Source organism: Drosophila montana, unplaced genomic scaffold (assembly GCF_035044405.1).
Source record: "Drosophila montana isolate Dmon_TW-CO22-7 unplaced genomic scaffold, ASM3504440v1 contig_1_1, whole genome shotgun sequence".
In the NCBI taxonomy this organism is placed as follows: Eukaryota; Metazoa; Arthropoda; class Insecta; order Diptera; family Drosophilidae; genus Drosophila; species Drosophila montana.
In genome coordinates, this window is record NW_026996920.1 from 21,158 (window position 1) to 42,077 (window position 20,920).

Consider the following 20,920-nt stretch of genomic DNA (forward strand, 5'->3'; position numbering starts at 1 on the left):
CCTCCCCCCGCCCCCTGCTCAGCCCGCGCAGCCCGCATCTAAGCCCTAAACCCTTGGAAATTGTAATGTGAATGTCGCTGGCAGCGCAAACCCAACTGGCATTTCATTGTTGTGCTTTTTCTTTACATTCTATTTTATATAATGTGTCTCGAATGTGTGTGTGTGGGTGTGTGTGTGTGTGCGTTCTATCAAAGCGCAGGAAACACGTGCGGGTAAAACATTTTTCAAGCTTTTAGCGCTGCATACAAATCAACCCCAAAAAACAAAACAAGTCCATGGAGCGGGAGGCAGGGAGGCAAATGGCAGGGAGGCGGGGCTGCAATCCCATTCACAATAATTTGTTGAACTTCATAAGAGCCCAAAAGTGTTGGGATGATAAGAAGCTTTCCTGCTTAGCAATCTGTTGCATTATGTTTACGCTAAGCTCGCTCATCTGAGAGATTCACAAAATGTGATAACAGTAATCACCGGAGCCGAGGCAGGTGAACGACAAATCACGTTGATGCACTGCATCAAGCTAATGGATGCCAACTTCGAGGGCAAATCCAAACAAATCATGACCTGCGAGTAGTTTATCCGCACATCATTATGGAATTCATGCGAGAAAGAGGCTCTGGCTTTAAACAAGACCCAAGCAAAACTCAATTAATCCAATTGAATCCAATTTAGTTTCGCTATTATCTTGCAAAATGTTCCCATAATTGAAATTAGCAAAAGTAGAGTTACGAAATACCCTGTAGCCAGCTTTGAACAAGAAGGCATACTCTTCTTCTCTGCAGAGGTTGTGTTCGTTCTGCCCCCACTCACACGCTATCAAATATGGTATCCAAATAAATGTATATTCGAAAAGCAAGACTGCAAGAATTAAGCTAGGCACTAACAGGAACGTTTATCATAATGTACACAGAAATATTAAAACTGAATATTAATTGTTTAAAAGCAAGGCATATAAAGCATTCATTAACACAATATATTGTAGTTTAATACATTTTTTAACAACACAAATATTGAATATCAATAGTTATTAGAGAATTATTGAATGAAGACATCGATATAATTCACCTTTAGTTAAAAGAGTTGATTATTTACTTTAAATGGTTATACGGCGGTCTAGCAATAGCAGATTTTAATTACAGTTTTGAATCTGTTAACTATGACGTTATGTTCGCTGTCGAGGTAAGACAGTCGGCGTTTACTGTAAAGTAACAGAATTATAGCAAGAGGGGTGAGTTTTAACAGCAAATATAACCATTAACATTACAGCGGATAATAATTAACAGCAATATTTTCAATGTGCACCCTAAGCTTATAAGCACAAACTCCACTTTTATTTATTCGAAAATGTATTAATGATCCATATATATTGAAAATTAAAATGCCTAGCAATTGTAAGCTTTAGTTTATTTAATTTTTAAGGTTCTTTAGGCTTTACCCCAGCTCTACCCCAGAAAGAAAACAAAAGTTGTTCAGAGCCAACGCAACGCCAAACTGTTGCTCCTTTTAACAGAGCTGCGTATTCACCACGATAACAGCAGACGAGAGAGCAGGCGCTTGCGCACAATTACCGCACGAGCTGCTGTTACAGCGAGTGGGTGAGAGGCGTACTCTCTCTCTCTCCCTCTCTCGCTCTCTGCTTATTGGCGGTTGTTGTGGGCAGTGTTGAGGCCGATGCGCGTCGGCTACTCGTTACAGCTGTCGCTGCTGCTATTTATGCTCTCGTCGGCAATATTGCCGCCGCCGCCGCTGCCGCCTCTGCTGCTGCTGTTGCTGTTGCAGCTGCCGCTGCTGAGCCATACTCAGTCTGCTTGTTACATTTGAATCGCATGGTGGACTCGGTCGGCTTCGTGTCTCGTGTGGGCCGGCAAACTGAGATTTTCGAAATACGAGTTTTGTGCACGTGTGTGGCAATTACGAATCGCCCGAACACCCACCCCGCTCCCCTTTACTCAACTTGCATTCATAGCCATATTCCATTTGCCCGCATTTCCCCGCCGCAATGTCCAAGCGGACGTCGTGTTGAAAGCGCCCAATGTAAATATGCGCACACAAGCAGCCACATAAATTAAATGCATTTAAATCCGCAAAAGATTCAAACTAAAGTCAAAATACTACAATAATTACGGCACAATATTCCCAGCACAAAGCACTCGCACACACACACACACAAGCACGCACACACAAATACAAATATATATAGTGTGCCATTACAGGGAAATGTGCTGTGGCGACATCTGTTATACGACGTGTGTGTGAATTCCAATTTCCGCTCGAAGCGCAGACTTTAAGCAACCTTCATCCGGTTTTTTCAGTTTTTTTTTGTGTTCTGCTCTGTTCTGGGTTTCGATTGCGTCATTTTTAATTAAGTTGTTTCTTTTGCGAAAATCCCAACCATTTTGCGGAAGTTTTTGGAGATTTTTAAAAAGCGCCTAATCACAGAGTTAAGCTAGGTAAGTGTTTTATTATAGATATAAGATAAGATAAGAGTTCTTTGGCTCGTGGATTATGTCGAAAAATCAATTTGTAAAAATTTCACTCAATTTAATTTTAACAAGTTTTTAAATCGTTAAAAACCTGGCGAATAAGTATTTTTTAGTTAATTGTTAATTATGCAATAATTTTTTTTTGTTTCTTGGTAATAAAATATATATATTGCTTTTCAAATTAATTCTAAATGAAATTGAACTTTACCATTAAATGTTGCCTAGTTTTCGGCGTTCTGCTTGGACGTATTCAATACTTTATTGTATTAACGAACGGCTAACTTCTGCTGTGCACACCTTAAGTACTTTGTGTTTTATATATCAACAAGCTCAGAACCTTCAAAAATAACAAGAATTATGATAAAGAGGTGAATATTTTTCAATAAGCTGGCTCTGCGGCCAGCATTGTCTGGTTATAGTTAAAGCTAGCCCAGTTATTTATCGCAGCGATAAACTAAACGAAATTTCAATTTCCTTCTCAAAATATCCATACAAATAGCTATTGAAATGAAAAGCAAAGCCCTGTGCCGCTTTTAAGATAAACAACAGCAGATACAGCATTAAAATGGCAACTTTAACCTTGGCCAGTGGTCAGTGGGGGTGGGAGTGGGGGTGGGGGTGGTTGCATGGGGCATGCAACCGCATCAAGGCCACAGCCGTCAATGCACAAACACGGCCCCTTTATGGCATGTACTGGCACGCCCAGTGTTTGTTATTTGTTATTTTTACTGTACACATGACAATAACGCCGCCGGCTGCCGATGCTGTAGCCGGGCAGGGAAACGTCGTTGCAGGATGCAGGATGCAGGATGCAGGCGACCGGGCTGGGACCAGAGCCGTAGACTGGCCAAAGAGTAGTCGGCTTGTGGCAAGTGCAATAGTTTTGAGTGGACGGGGCAACTTTTTCCATTATGAATGGTGCGGTTGCGCTTTTGCCCCATTCATTATTTACGAGTTTCGAGTGCAAACTTGTTTCGCCAGCAAACAAGTGGCGGCCAGAGAATTAGAAGCGCCGCTCGACCGCTTAAAAAGAACGAATGCCGCTACGAGACGCCACTTCAAAGCAGCACTCTACACTCTGCAGCACAGACTGTGTGCTGCAGCTCGCTCTGCGCTCTGCGCTCTGCGGCTAAGTGCTAAAGTTTTCTGCCATAAACCAAGACAAAAGCAAACGCCCACATTAAGCTGAGAAATCGCAAGAAACAAAACAAAAAAAAAACAAATCAAATAACCAACTAAATGAACAAATCCAGAATCTACAAGCGCTATGCGTGCTGTTCAGCCATTTGTTGCCCTTGCAGAGGGTCTTATAATTTTGTCATAAAACATGTAAAGAACAAAAAGAGACAGCTGTGACTCCAATAAGTATATATAATTTCTTGATTGGGATCGAAAGTAGATATTATAGCGTGGATAGGTCCGTCTTTCTGCTAAGTCGAGACCAACCGAATTGAACAACTACATATATCATATAGCTGTCATAAGACCGAGCGGTCTACAAATATCTTGTATAAACACTTTATAGTTCTTCAAGATACCTTGATTAAGCGATACCTGTTAAGAAGAGAAACAGGAGTATATACAATTACCTGCATGTGTTACTGCAACTTACGATGATGAAGAAAAGAAATATGAGGGGCAGGTTTTTTAAGCCAATCGCAACCATAACAAGAAAAAAAAGGGTAAGAATCTAATAGATAATAATATGTCTACCAAGCCCTGCGTTTATTAGTTGTACTTTGCTTCTAACTCATCCTATTTATATAGGATCACTTTATCAAACAGTTGCCATAGGAAAGATCAGTGTAATATTAAGATGTTATAGAAAATCTCCTTTTATCTAGATATCTTGCCAAACTTGGCATTTGTAAGTTTTACTATGCTCCTTGCATATGCACCTAATCTTCTCAATATCGGACTACTAAGCCATATGGCTCTGCATTATTAATCAGTCGAATAAGGATTGGCCGGAAAATGAGTTTTAGTATCGAAATTTTTTTGTTTTAAGATATCTCGAGTATTTTACTCACCTTCTTATAAACATCGGACTACAAAATCATATCTTATAGGAACAGGCACTCGTATAGGAGTTTTTGTATAAAAAATCATCTGTTTTTCAAGATATTAGCTCCAGATCTTACAATTACAAGCTGCATTATTCTGCTGACATATGTGCATGATCGTAAAGCCATATGTCTGGAAGGGTATTTCGTCTGCGGAGTGACGTGCTTTCTTGTTTTTATTGTTTCTTTGTTTTCTGAATTATGTATTGATAAAATGGTTTCAAAGTTTTCAGGCTTGAAACGAACGAGCGCATTTATGCGTGTGCATAATTTTCAAAATCACTTGTGAAACAAAGTCGCAAGTTTTTTGGCACACACCCCCACCCACCCACACACACATACACACTCACATACACATACACCCATCAGAGTTTAGGCTGTTGAAGGAAGCAGCCACCAGCCCCGCCGCCATCAGGACACAACTTCTCGTGCATGCAGCACATTCTCTGACATTGATAAATGATTTTCCTTCACCCCACATAAAGTTGGCGCATAAGAAAACCGAAACAGTCGCAGCAACGCTGCATTCTTGGGCAACAGCGGGGCAGTGTGGGGTGGGGAGGAAGCAGGGGTTTTGGTTATACCGGATGCATTCATGGCTAGAAAATTGTTGTTGTTCACTAAACCGTGAACTCTGTGGCTCACTGTGAATTTGCCTAGCCGACTGAAATTATCAGCAGCAGCACAGTCGACGCCTGGTGACACTCTCGGAAGAAAAACTGTGGAAATCATAAATAATATATAGATACGACTACTTCGCACAGACGCTCCAAATGTAATTATGCTCGCTGCAACCGAAAAAGAGAGAGTGAGTGTGAGAGAGAGAGAAAGAGAGAAGAAAGTACTTCAACACAATTCATTCACTTAAAAGTCGTTGGGAAACTAAGTTCGTCCAAGCGAATGCAAATGAAAAACCGCAACGCATGCTCAAGTCGAGTTTTCCACAGTCGCCAAGTTTCGAGTTTTCCTCTAGGCCAACATGTAATTAGAGCCCAAGCAATGCGCGCACTTGCCAAAAATGTTGTGGGCGCAGCGCTTTGATGTACACACACACATACACACACACACACACAAAATTGTATATAGGTCTATATATATATATATATGTATATAGGTGGTACGCAGTATGAATACGGCTGTGGGAGACTGTGCAACAGTCAGCAGCTGGCCGGACCACAAAAGTTCAAGTTTGCTCAACTTCGAGGACGACGCTGCTTGTCTGGCGCTGAAGTCCTTGGAGTGGCTCTTGCCTGCCACAGGACCAACTTGTCTGTGTATGTGTGTGTGTGTGTGTGTAAATTGGACGAATGTGCCGTTATGTGTCGATGTGTTGACATCCAAGTGCACAAAAACTGCAGAACTTTATTTGATGTCGTTGAGCACCGGGACCGAAGACCGGAGACCGGGATCCTAGCCCGTGCCCGTGCCCATGCCCATGCTCCAGCCACTGAAGTGCGGTCACAACAGACCGTAAGAAAGTTATGCAATTGGGTTCTATGCTATTCCTACTTTCTGAAGATATTTTAAAAAGTTACTCACAAACAATCCTAGCCAAACATGATAGCGGCTAACAATTTCTGCTTTATTTAAAACATTTTTTTAAAAGCAATTACCATTAATAACGAAGGCGATCAATATGACAAATGTAACTTCATAATCGGAGCGAGAAGTCAGTTTTTTAACATTTTGGTCAGCTTATAAATCTTTAACATTTCGATTTCTTAACACAAAACAAGCTTCAGTTCAATTTTAATATTTCTGAATTAAAATTCTTGATTCCGAACAGATTAATCTTGTACTAAAGTCAACTAGTATTGGTTTAGGAACAAATTGAGTTTGATTTAAGAGTTGCTTTCTTAACTTTAATGCTAGATTGAAAATAAAGATAATTAACGAATTGATCGCCAAAAATTATCGCCATTTTGTTCTTAGCTTAAAAGTCGATAAAGATTGATTTTGTTCTTTTATCGGGCTTAGAATTAGTAAAATTAGGTAATAAACCAGATCAAAGGCAAGTTGATTGAACTTTTTTGCACTCCAAAATTTGATTATATAAAGTGAATTTTATTTCCATTTTAAAAGCTCTCGCTAAAATGGGTTTTACTTGATTTAAGCACGAAATTCCGGAATTTTTCTTAATTTGTATTGTAGGAAGGTATTTGCATAGCAAGCTTTTTATCTGAAGCTTCAATTGTTTCAGTTTGTTTGAGCTATTCGCTTTAAGTGAGCTTTAAGTAGCTTTTTTTCTTTTCAGTGTATTCGAAATCTGGTTTTATGACCTCGAAATAAATCTGAATGGGCGAAGTTTAGGGTTTGAATATGTATGGCTTCTAGTATATACATACATACAGACACACATCCATACATACATACACATACACATACACATACACATACATACACACATACACATACACATACATACATACATACATACACACATACATACACATACACATACACATACACACACACACGCGAAGCGAAAGTGAAAGTGCGCGGTCGCGTTTTGTTCGTCGCTCCCATTATTTCCCATCTTGGGCCGCGATGCCTGCAAGGAAAACAAAACGCGTAAGTACTGGCGTAAACAACAACGCCAATGCGTACCTGTAAGGCTGATCTGCCACGTGTCCGACGCTCCCTTGGCTCAAAGACCAATCTGGTGTTCTGCCCCGAGTGTGTGGGTATGGAGAGGGGGAAAGCATGCTATGTGCTTTCTCCCTATCACATTTCTCCACACTTCTCCAACAAGAGGAAAATGTCGCCGCCCACATAAAATTGCTTTCTCACGACGAGAATGCAATAGTAAAACAGATGGTTAACCAATCAGCTGATGGCAGTGCTGTAAGGTGCAAGGCGATCCATGACACGGTACCTAGCACGACGTTAGTGGCGCTGCAAATCTTGGCCGCTCTACTAAAAGTCGTTTACCAGCGATAGAGGGCGCTGCCGATCATTAGCCGGGACACACACCACCTATATAAATGTACATACACTCACATAAAAAACAAACTAAAAACAACAACAAAAAACAAACACCAAAAAAAAAAACCTCAAAAAAAAAAACACTGCTCTACTAGCTAAGCATGAAAAGCTGCAGAGCCTACTTGAATTCTTGAGAATCGAGGAGTACAGCACTTGGTAGAAATTTGTTTTATTTAAATTTGCTGCACAGCGGCGAATAAGATTGGTCTTTGTATTTGTATTAGAAAATAAACATGCATGCGTACAGATATTCATAAACGCGTACATACATGCATGCATACACTTACAAACACGCGCACATACATACACTCACACACATATACAATACTTAAATGCACTCGTAGGTAGGTCGCAGGGGTATTACCTTTCGAGGCGCCTCTCTCTGATGGGAATTAATAATTTAGAGAAGATTCGACTTACAGTGAAATCAGTTTTTGTAATAATCTACAAATTTAAATATTAAAACAGATTTATATGCAATACTGTACTTTTTTGTAGTACTAGTTAAATATCAGGCGATCAGACTAAAGTTAATTTCTGCTGGTAAAACAAATCATTTTATACTTGCGAACACGCAATTGAACACACGTTTGCTTTAATTGCGTAACAATTAAAATGCAATTTTTTAAGTCACCTTTTGGGAGTGTGGAAGGCGGAATGCCAACTTCGGGCCTCTTGACATTCGCAATGAGACGCAAAAGTCACAAAGTGGCATACTTGCACTATGAAAATGTTGCTTAAATTGAAAATTATAAATATTTATGGTATGCCGTGCCGTATAGAAAACGTTAATGCGAGACATGGGCAGCCGGTCAGTCAGGAGGTGATTGGCGAGCTCTTAAATATAAAACATTTAACGCTAGCCTTTGTTGACGCCTCAACTCGACTCCACTCGATTCATACGCTTCATTTGCGGGGAATGAATAAAGCTGCCGCCTGCCTCCTGCCGCCTGCCGCAGTTTCCCCATTCATGGGTTGCATTGTGAGTTTTTCCATCATTTTGTGTTTTTGTTTTTTTCTTTTTCCATTCAAATAAGTAATGAAGTTCTCTTTTCAGCCTGTCTGTTTGTGTGGCAGAGATCGCTGTTGCTTTGTTGTTGCTTTTATTGGATTTTATATTTTTATCGATGCACGTTAAATTTTATTGCAATTGTTATGCGCACATCTTTGCTGCATCGTGGTTTTTATATTAAATAAATTTAAATCACTTTATATGCGAGTTTTATGTGCGTTAATAATGCGCCACACATCAGGCGCGCGGGCGAGGCGAGGCGAGGCGGAGCGGAGCGGGAAAGCGGAAATGCGTTTTAACTTTTTCCCATTCACAATGAACCAAAATGGCGCTAGAGGGCGAACAAAGGGGAGAGCGAGTTGAATTTATTTGTTTCTGGCTTATATCAACTAACAAACTTTATGGCCACGTTAATGGTCTGCCAAAATTTAAAGTATTTCTCGAAACGATAATACTTATGCGTTTGTTTTATGATTTTGCAGCGGGCAAAATGTGGGAACATAATAGTATATATATATTTTTTTCAGTAAAAGTGTCTTTAAGAAATTCTTGAAATAGTTAAATATATTAGTTTTCTAAGTAAAATTCAAAAGCTTTTTTAATTTCCTATAAGTTGGTAATATAATTTAATTTTTAATTTATAATTAACCCAGTCGCATGGTTTATGAACAAATAAGGAATATACTATATCAACTTTTGACAACTTCTCTTTTAAGTTTATGTTAATTTCTCAATATGTTTTTAAATATGCAAAAAGAAGGTTACTTTAAGGACTTCTAAAACAAAAGTAGCAAGTAAAGAGCTGTTGGTATGAAATTAAATTTAAATATATATAAAATATATTGTTCATTTTATTGCTGGATTTTATTCATTCCTTTATTTTCTTTTCGAGTACTATTCATCCATTCATTTAGTCTTCATTTTACATTTAAAATAATTGTCGTATGCCTTATATAAATTATTTCCTCTCAATGGCCCAGTCTTAACATTAATTTCCCCTGCCCAATGGCCAGGGGCACCCTCCCTACAATTCAGTGTACATTATAAATGCCTTGAACAGCGAACCGCTGAGTGCTGCTGATATTTCAGTATTTTATGCCATATTTCATCTTCAGAAATAATGATGCTCAAAATGAAAATAATAGGTACATATTGATGAAATTTAATATGATGAGAAAAGCTCAATTTGCGCAATGCCAGCGCAGGAGAAAAGCAACGCGTAAAACAACAACAACAACAACAACAACAACAACATCAAATACAACAACAAAAATCACAACAACATCAACAACTGCGACTACAACAAGAACGTGCAAGTTAAAACGTTTTTGTTATTTCGCATCAAATTTCCAATTAAACAAAAATTCTAATTTATTTTTCGTTCCACTTTCGTGTTTGTTGCTGTTTTCCCCTCTTCCGCTGTCCTGTTGTCGGTGTGTGTTTGTGTGTGTGTGTGAGTGTGTGAGTGTACATTCCACCTAATACTATTATATAGTGAATTATTTCGAGGTAATTATTTGCTGAGTAGTTGATATTCGATGCCAGCAACGTTACGTGAGGCAGCATACCCAGTGTTAATAATATTACACAATTGAGAACAGACAGAAGTTGGAGATAATGTTGATAATTTATATAATAAATATATAATCTCTATACATAAAACTGTTTGTCCTGACTGACTGACTGACTGACTGACTGATTGGTGATCCACGCACAGCCCAAACCGTAAGAGCTAGGAAGCTGAAATTTTCACTGTAGCTGCTTTATGTGACGTAGGTGCACGTTAAGACGGGGTTTCGGGAAATTCCACTCGCAAGTGTGGAAAAATCGCGAAAAACGTTTGTATGTAACTTTTTTGTTTACTATCCGATCGGCCCCAAACTTATTTTGAAAGATCTTTGTGATCTATATGAAAAATCATTTGAGACGTGTTGCTCACTTTTCGCAGAATTCAAACTTCTTCGGGGGTAATGCTATTTAAAGATTTTTTGGGCGGCGTTTTAAGTTGTGTCCGATTTGCTTCAAACTTATTTTCAAAGCTCTTCATAAGAACTTAATAAGTACGTATTTCAGCGATTTGGAAAATTCCACCCGCAACAGTGGTAAATTGGCGGAAAAAGGCTGTACGAAAGTTTTTTGTTTACCATCCGATCGGCCCCAAATTCATATTTAAAGATCTATGTTTAAATTCGTTTGAGGGGTGTTTCACACTTTTAGGAAAATCCATGCCTCCTTGGTGCAAATGGGGGTCGAAGATTTGGTGGATGACGTTTTGTGTTCAAATTTATTTCCAAAGATCTATAAGAAAAATCATTAGAGACGTGTTTCACATTTCTCGCAAAATCTAAACTCCTTCGGTGGAAAATGCATATTTAAGATTTTTTTTGGTGAATTTTAAGAGTTTTCCGATTTGCATTAAAGTTGTTTGATTCCCGTCCGATCAGTTACAAAATCATTTTCAAAGCTTTTTTGATTTTATAACATACGTGCCACGGGCAAGGCCGGGTTATACCCGCTAGTACATTATATTTAATATATAATATAAATACATATAGTGTACACACAGAATGCAGAGCCAAAATTCTTCGCTCAGATTTCATTATTTATAGTATAATTTTTTCGCTAAATTTTAATAACATTCTAGCATTAAAAATCAATTAAATTCCAAAAGTGCGTACATTTCACAGAATTTATTTGAATATGTGCAGAAATTAAAAATATCATTTCTTTTTGGGCTAAAATAAAATGACTTGGAATGTTTGATTTACTCAATATGTAATCAATTATAATTCTATTCTATTTGGTAAAGGAAATGAACACTATGCTCAATTTATCATATTTATTTAATTTTGGTTTCTGTTTCGCTATTAAAAACGGAAAGAAGCTTAAAATATTAGAATTTCAATAGATGTAGATTCGTTATTGTTATAATATAATTGCTTGTTATATAATGTTTTGTATTATATTATATTGTGTATTGTATTATTATTATTATTTTATAATAATAACTGAACTAAAATCTATAATTTAAATAAATCAATAATTTAAGTAAATTTAAGTTAATCAAAAGAAAACTTGATACAGGGTGTGACATAGTCAATCTTTTATTATGTTACATTTAATTGTTTAAACAAACAAATATTTTGTTTCTTTTGTGCCTGATGCTAATTAATATATTTAGAGTTGGTTGCAATGCCATTAATTAATCGTCAAGCCACTTTGAGCTGTATGCATAGATACTTTTAAAATATATTTTTATATTTTATGCACACGAAAATATATTTTTAATTTGCCAGCTAATATTTGTTTAGTTTGCTGTGCACGTAATTGAAATTGAGGCCTAATTAGTGAAACGCTTTCGCCTCATTTGGCCAACAAAGCGTTGTGTCTGTGAGGCGTATGTGTGTGTGCTCGCGTGTGTGTGTGCTATGTGTGGATATGTGTGTGTGTATTGGGCGCGTGTTTCTGCATCTATTGGCTGTCTATTGTGCGCTTTGGTGTTGTTTCTGCTTTTGTCAGAATGTCAACCGCCAAAATGCGTGCGCCTGACAGTTGGCTACGCCAAATGGCAGCGCATTTGTATCTGTATCTATATCTATATCTGTATCTGTATCTCTATGTACGTATATGTATATGTAGCTGTATCTGTGTATGTGTTTGAGTCTATTATGTGAAAATGCGCATGTGGCCGGCGGTGGCATATAAATGTCGTATTCAATAATACAAGAGACCCAAACGCACACATTTTAAAATCGACTTATATTCACACACGGACACACGCTCAGCACATGTACATATATAGAGGCAAATCGGTAGGCCAAAAGCCCAAGAGTTGAGCGCGTGTCACGCACATTTATTCCCACTCCACAGTCAGACATAAAAAATCAGCCCACCAATTTCTATGCGCATTTTTCTATTATTTATTATTTTATCGAGAAGCCTTCTGGGCGAAGAGGCGCGAAGGCACGTGGTGGAGCGCACGGAACAAGCACGTTGACAGCTGCCATTGATTTCGCTTGGAGACGCTGAAAATTAGCCACGTTTCGATTTTATTTGCATGCTGCATGAAAATAATACTGTGCGTTCAAATGCGATATACCATATTAATAATACATTTGTATGGCGCATAAATTGCGCATACGCCACTTGTGACGCCTAGAGGGAACAGCTGCGAATTTCTAAGTAAATTGGATTGCGTGTTTAGGAATTAACTAGAAGTGCAGGACAAAATCCATATAATTGTGATGCAATCAACAAATTTAAGTTACGATAAAAAGGCAGAGAGGAGAATAGTGGGCCGTATGAAATTTGGTATACTTTGAATATGGCTAAGGCGAACTTGGTTTCAAATCCAACTTTGAGCTATAATAGCAGATAAGCTCCGATCGATGAAAATATATGTATATAACTAGCGGGTATTTCCCGGCATTGCCCGTGGCAGGCTTGGGGCTTCAAATTCTAGATATAGTTCTCCTGCCGAAGACAATTTAAATATTCTTGTACTATATTGAACTCAACTAAAGTCCAATTTATACATTATAGTTGGAATCAATATCTTCTGCTTAGGATAGTCTTGAGCTGAGTATCTTGAAACCGAAAAATAAACTTTCGTTCAGTAACCATTTTGTCTCAATATTTTCCGTATCAAATAAATTTTTTTCAAAGATTCTTGGAAATGAGTTTCACACCGATTTGATGGTTATTAAATGATGGGTGGTATTTCCGAAATCGCTAAAACACGTATTCGGTTCTTCTCGGATGGTAAACAAAACAATTTGACACAAATGTTTTTCACGACTTTTTCACATTTGCGGGTGGAACTTTTCCTTGTCTAAGTGCGCACTTCAATCACATAAGGCAATTGTAGTGACAATTTTAGCTACCTAGCTCTTACGAGTCGGACTGTGTCAGTCATTCAGTCAGTCAGCCAGTCAGTCAGCCAGTCAGTCAGTCATTCAGTCATTCAGTCATTCAGTCAGTCAGTCAGTCAGCCAGTCAGCCAGGACAAACAGTTTTTATATAGAGATGTGAAATGTGAATTGAAACATCTTAAATAGAATTTATAAATCCCTTTTTATAAATTAAAAAAAATCTTCTTTGTACCTCTTACCACTCTTACTTATTGTGTTTTAATATTCACAAACAAAAATATAATTTGATTTTCAGTTCTATAAATATATATAACTTTTCAAAGCCCATGCTATGAATTTCATTCTCGCATCGAATTTATATAAATGCTTTTTGTTTGCCGATTTGAATGAAAAGCTTCCAGTTTCGTTGTACTTTTCTTTCTTGAGTTATTTATTTTATTGTATTTTAAGCTGCCGTGCTTTTGAATTGTGGAGTTCTTTGGCTGCCCACCTGTTGGCAAAAATGGCCAAGTCAAGTTCTTTTCTTTGATTTATACACAAGTATGATCCTAAAAGTATGTAATACGCATTGTGCATTCGCGCTCTGTTCATACAAACATATTTTTTCTGCCCATGCCTATAACATAATTACTTGCGAATCAGAAAATCATTCGTAGGGCTTTGATAATGGGACTGTGCCCAACAATGGGTAACATATATTGCCAGCACGATAATGCGATATGTAAAGCTCTCAAATTGCATTTCGCTTTTACAGAAATATGAATTAATATCAGTTACTACTTTGTGCCTTAATAATAAAATACCAAACAATTTAATATAAATTGCAAAATATTTAATTCTTCCTTTCAGCTCGTAAATGTTTGATGAGCAGTGGGAATGAAAGTAAAAACCAACTATCGGAAAATATAAAGGGAAATTTAATTAAAACTCAAAAGAATTCGGATGATTAAAATTGTTGGCACGAAGTAAAGCGCCTGTTGCAAGCAAAACAAAACAACAACAAATAATAACAATAATAATTTATCATACTTGTATGCAGTGCGAGGCATGAAAACTCATGAAAATTTCATAGCTATGTGAAAACTATGGGAAAATGCATTAATAAAATCATGTGTAAATATGGCAACAATTTGGATGAAACTGAAAACTGAGCAGCGCTGTCACAACTGCAGCTCCAGAAGCAAAAAACTAAGGTAGGATAAATTTAGAAACACTTGAGAGTACACGCTTATATATATTTATATATACATACGATCTGGGCATACAATATTTTGATACAATTAAATAAAGTGCGACGTGCGAGAGGGCTGCAAATTTAATAAGAGCAAAAAGCTTTTCTACACATTCAAAATATTTGGACAAGTTTTTCAATAATGCAATAAAGTTGCCAATGGCCCCAAGGAGCTGGGCAACGACGACAAGGACACTGTTGATGAAACAAAAATATTGCCCACAATTTGTTAGCAACTCGCCATCGACTTTGGACCCGCCATTTGCGGCCACTTGTTTATCTTCCGGGTAGAGCCCAGAGCGAGCAAGTCCGCAGAGGGTGGGAGAGGTGTGTATGGGCGACTTTTCAATAGACCAAACGACGGACAGTCCGCAGCGCATAAACAAATAATAAAAGAAAAAGAGAGCCCAAAGCCCGCGACCCTGGCAACGACCTTTGTAGCTGGCTCATTTATCAATGCACGGCACGAAGAAAGCCAAGCGCCCGCGGCTCCAAGCACTCCCTTTCCTCAACAAGGCGAAAACAAGTGCCCGGAACGCCTGCTCCCAAAGACAGTCAAATCTGAGCAATGGCCGACAAAATAAAAAATAAAAAACAAAAAACAACAACAAATTAAAGTTGTACTAAGCACTTTAAGGCGCCGCCCAACAACAAATCGAGTCAATCAACAGTGACAAAAAAAAAAAAAGAAAAGGAGCTGGCCACAAGCATCTGACTGAGAGGGTAGGCGCGTGTTGGGGTAGGGTGGAGAGAGGGGTCAGTTTTTACAAGATTTACCTGACCGGCATAAGTAATGAGGCTACCAAATGGCGCTCCAATCGAATTCTAAACTGTCGTCCAAAAGCGATTTGGACACAATGCTTTAAGCCCAGAAAGAAACATCCAAAGAAAAAAGTAAAAAAAGAGAGGCAAAGGCAAAGGCAAAAAGTCATCAATCGGAGCAGACGTATTAAAAAATACATATGTGGGTGTTCCAGGAATCAATTTCTGCCTTGTTTCGGCAAGTTTTGTACACGTTATAATCTGATCTCGCATGACACTTGACTTTGATTCAAGTCAAGGTTGGTAAAGTTGAGTGCAAGAACTATAATTGTATAATTTCTTTATAATTATAGATTTAGCGGGGCTTAAAGAAATTTAGATTAGAACCAGCTTACAAATTACTTTATCTACTTTTTTTTTTAAATATTTAAAAATATTTAACGTATTTTTTCGCCAGCTGGAAGATTTTAGACACCCTTTTGTTGGATGGAACTCAGATAATTCTATAAACAATTAAAATTATATATTGTAAAATTCTTTGTGGGGTATTCCGGATTTTATTTAATTTACTCAACTCTCAGCTTAAAATATACGATTTAGAGGAACTGATAATATAATAATATACGGCTTAACGCACTTTAGATAACATTTTCGATTATTATGAACTTTTGATTAAAAGACTTTATTAACCTTTTTTTTATTGAATCTGAAAGACTTTTACTATGATTGTCTCAATTTCTCTTTAGTTAATTTGAAACTTGAAAACCATTTCTGCTTGTATATTTGTGGAACAGAAAGCTTCTTCTTATTTTCATATTTTTATTAAGTAGGTACCCAAAAAAAAATGTTGGTATTGGGCAAAAGCTTTGCACACATCTTTACACATTGTAGATAAATGAATTTTAAAGATGATCTCGAGAAAAATGTTTGTGTTTTTATACACTTATATAAAACTAGACCTGACACTTAAATAACATCAGCTAAACCAATTGTATTAAGCAAAAATAATCTTAGAAGAAAGTCATATTCGGTAAAAATGTTTTTACAAATGTAAACATAAAACACTCAAAAATCTAACGAAACGTAAAACCAAACTTTCTGAGGTTCTGTTAAACCTTTATGCACAAATGCTGCTGTCCAGGCCTGAACCCGTGAAAGGGCGTTTTAATTTTGGGAAGACATGCGAAAAGCTGTCATCAATGATATCGATTAAGTTCACATGTCTTTGCACCCCCCCCCCCCTCCCCTCACTCCGCCCCTCTGACTCTCTCTGGCACCTTTTACTGGCAGGGAGCAGCAACTCATTAAAAAGCATTAAACGGCAGGAGCGGAAGTCATTGGACTATCAGACGGAGACACGCTTCCGCTTTGCACTTCAGTACAGCTCGTCGCAGATTTACGGGCGAAAGTGCGTAAAACGTGGCCAATAGCAACAACAAGAACAACAAGCAGCTGGAGCAGGAGCAGCAGCCGATTGTGTCCTTGAGTTTTTGTTTTTCTCTTTTTCCTTAGCTTTTCTTTTTCTTTCTTTCTTTTTGGTTTTTTTTTTTTGGTACAAAGATTGTCACCGGGCCAATTGCAGGGAACGACAACTTCAAATGATTTATCGCCAGATAGTTGAGTTCAAAAGCGAAACGCAAAGGAGCGAAGGCAACTTTGCTGGGCGCACAAATATTTATTTATAAAATTGTTATCCTTGCCAGCGACGAGGCCAGACTCCTTTAATACACCCCACACACCGCCCACACCGCCCGCCGCCCACTACAGTGTCTGCGCTTTGTTTTGCTACAGCTTTTGCCACCATTCTTCGAAATGGGGGAGTCCGGAGTCCGTGCCGCGTGCTTTGCTCATTGCCAGGCATTCGCTCATTTTCAAATCGGATTTTATCAACTGAATGCCATTCTTGTGCAAATATCTTATCTCTCGCTGGCGCACAGGATAATGGCAACTTTTTCTCAGCCCTCCATCCAATTCACACTCCGCTCTCCTCCGTCCGCTCTCATTGTTCCGCTGAGCGGAGCTGAGCTCAGTTCAGCCTCATCTTGGCTCGGTTCATACAGCTTTGTATGGCTTTGGAATTATTTTGAAAGCGGAAATTGATTTTCCTTTCTTATTGTGCACGACTTTTGTGTTGCTTTGCTGATTTCTTTCTTACATTTTTTTTCATTTACCTTCCCACCACCCGTCCCTTGCAGCTGCCCACTTACCCTATCGGCCCACTGGCTTTACATACATATAAATAAACATATAAATTTATAGGGTATCTATTGGTGCGATCTGAGCTTGTCTGAACTTGGCGACTCAATTATAACTATCTCAAGAATAGTCTTTAGTCAATTCCATGGAACCTTTTCAAAATTAAAAGTGGGAAACAATTTCATTATACTTTCACACATTTCTAACCCATAGCTTTGCCATATCTGAACCGCATCGATTCGTCTCTTGAACTTTCTATAGCTCTCATAAACGCACAACAAATATCAACATCGATTTTAATTGATTTCATGGAAAAGACACGAGAAATCGACTTTATTAATTGAGTTTCCAAATTGTAGTCTTTTGCTTTTAAAGTGTTTGGGATCTGCTGGGGTTGGAGAACTCTTCTTCTGCCTGTCTCATACATTTGCAAAAAATCAGCATACCCTTGTTACCTATATTTGGTATTACCTTTAAGATCACATATGCATTAAATCAACATGTATATTTTAATCCCTGGCAGGGCATCAAACATGAGTACTGGCAAATTGTTATACTCTGGTTCTGCATTTAAATTCAGAGCTAGATTCCGCTTGAAGGATGTTACCTATGTAATATGCCTTTAATAAATAATAGAAAATTTATATATATTCCACGGCCCAAGCGTATTTCAGCTTTAATGTAGAGAGAAATCGGTCATGTGATCTGACCCACTTTATGCACATTCATTTTCACAGTTCCCGCTCGTTAGAGCTCCTGAGCCTAGTCCTTGCCTCCGCTCTAAAGGGCACCACGCCGGCTTCTCTGGGTCGAGGTCGGGGTCGGTGCAGGGTCCTGTTCACTCGCGTCTGACATTATGAATGATCAGCATAAATTTCGCGGACTCTCACGAGCTGCAGCTGCTGCTGCCGTTGGGTAAGAGCAAAAAAAAAAAAGAGACACAGACGCGGACTATGTAGATAACTAGGAGCACAAACTGAGGGACGGCTCAGAAATTCATTTCATTTCATTTCCTTTGTACGTGAGTGAAATTTTTTATACAATTTCTAGTCTAATAATTCTTACAATTTTTGCTAGCTGACTACGCACCACTTGAACTGCCAAATACAAGAGTGTTAAGTACTACAATGTCTAAGCGGAGTACATAATTTTTAGCAAATAATTTAATATGCAACATTTAAGTGTGTAAAAATATGATATTAAATTATATTATAAACGAAAATTAACCCTTATATCCATATAGAACGCCCAACAATTGTGTGTACGCGTTTCTTTAACCCTTTTTCAAAAATTTGTCTGAAAAGGAAGACGCAGAGCACAGCAAATTGTTGTGCCAGTTGAATGCCTTGTCGAATAATTCAGCAACAAACTGGCAATGAAGACGGCAAGCAAATGCCAAAAACTAAATTCAGTTTACATAATATGGCTCATAAAATATTTTTCGCCCTCGACCTCTCTGGCCCGGGCCAACAGAGAGAGGGAGACAGCTCTTGGCGGTAAACTAGGCCACACTTCAATGCGCCTTGAAACACACTTTAAGCATAAACAATAAAGTAAAGCGACGAACTTGAAGGAAATAAAAGTTGAAACTCGAAATATTTACATATGAAACGAAACCTCTCGCCCACTCGACACGAACAGCCAAAATTGTGGCAGAACATTTTGGTTTTGGACGGGGTAAAAGTGCCTGGAAATTGGATACAAGCGAGTGGGCTGAGCAAGGGGAAAAGACAGCAGACTAAACAGCACTAAATTAATTCTGCACAATTTGCATTAAAATATGCAAATAAAAAAGTGAAAGAAGCAACGGAAAAAAAAAACACCCAAGTAAACCCCACTCTGCCCCAGAAAGCAGGCAACGTTTAAGCCAAAAACTAAACCCACAGCCACAGCCAAAGACAGCGCCAAAGCCAAAGCCAAAGGCAGAGCCAGAGACATATTCCCAGCCGTAAGCGTTAAGCATATGTGTGCCTGAGTGCCTGCCAGACAATGGATTGGGGCTCCCGGAGCCTTTTAAATTTTAAGTGTGCCCCGTTACGGCTTTAATGTGGAAAGAACCCGCAGGAGGTTTGTGGCACAGTTCGACTATCGACTCCGGTTAGCTGGCGCTTCGATTATGAAAGTGCTGCCCCCCTCCGAACCGCCCGTTGCATGTGCAACAACAACAATGAGAATATTATGCCCAGGGGCAACAACAGAAATTCAGCTGGCTGCAAATTTGATTGTTCTTGAAGCTGCCGCGCCGCCAAGAAAACCGAAGTTCCACCAGGAACAACCACACGGCGAGGGCGGGGAACGGGGGTGGGGGAGTGGGGGAGTGGGCATTGGCGTCGGCATCCATTGAAGCATGAAACTTTAGCGCACTTGCAACAGTTTTTTTTTAATTTTTTTCCCCTCACATGGGGCATTTCAGTTTCGTCATGTAATATGTAACGTCTTGCAGGCAAATGGTGTCACTTCAAGTTTCGGTATCTTTCTCTGTTTTGTTACAGAAAAAGCTGCTATAATTTTAACCATATGTGGAAGATGCCATTTCTGGGTACAAATCAAAACGAAAGCACGACCTGTACAATAAAATATTTTCAGTAGAGCGGGCAGTTGGAGCTCTGCAACCTAAATTATTAATTCTTTAAGAATAAAAATTTGAGAATTTGCAAATTGATATTTTAGCTTTGTATTGTATTAAGTAATACAATATTAACGAATGTCAGCGTTCATGGTTTTGGAAAATCAGATTCACGAAGACATCATGTTTTTAAATTTCAAACCAAGCCTTACAGCTAAGTCTATTTGTAAAATTTTGTGTATATTTTTTCAATGTCTCAATAGACATACATATATTGAAACACATTTTATGTATATCAAAATATATATATGTATTTCCATCTATATCCAATTAAGTGTATATTATCCATACCATATTTCTACCATATTTCTATCCAAGCAAATTCATTTATATTTCGTCCTATAATTATAGCATTTATTAACAATTTGTCAGCCAGAGTATTTAGTCTTCGAACCTATACAATTCTTTTTCCTTCCTATATTTGTTTTTCTATTTCTTCACTTGCGTTTCCCGTTCGCCTTTTTCCAGCTCTCACTCTGCAAAAATATGTTAGCTGCGACTTTAGTAATCTGCTTCGACTGCGACAGTAGTATGTGTGAGTGCGTATGTCTACGTATCTGTACATCCGAGTATACCCTTACACACACACACACACAAACACAACCGAGTGGCAATGCGTGCACATTGCACAGCGAAGTGGCGCAGCAAAAAAAGAGAAGTTAAACTTCTTTGTGCAATACGCACCGAAAAAAAT

The 20,920-nt window shown here is 38.3% G+C and overlaps 1 protein-coding gene across 2 annotated transcripts in view; it reads left to right on the plus strand.

Moving 5' to 3' along the window:
• The first annotated feature begins 1,813 nt into the window (after nt 1-1,813).
• Tmtc1 (Transmembrane O-mannosyltransferase targeting cadherins 1) overlaps nt 1,814-20,920 on the plus strand; it is a 61,759-nt gene continuing 42,652 nt past the window's right edge. For both annotated transcript variants that reach the window (XM_064679462.1, XM_064679464.1), the window contains exons 1-2: nt 1,814-2,447; nt 14,261-14,604. In XM_064679462.1, coding sequence (XP_064535532.1) covers nt 14,531-14,604 — 74 coding nt within the window. In that variant the 5' untranslated portion in view covers nt 1,814-2,447; nt 14,261-14,530. The remainder of the gene's footprint in view (nt 2,448-14,260; nt 14,605-20,920) is intronic.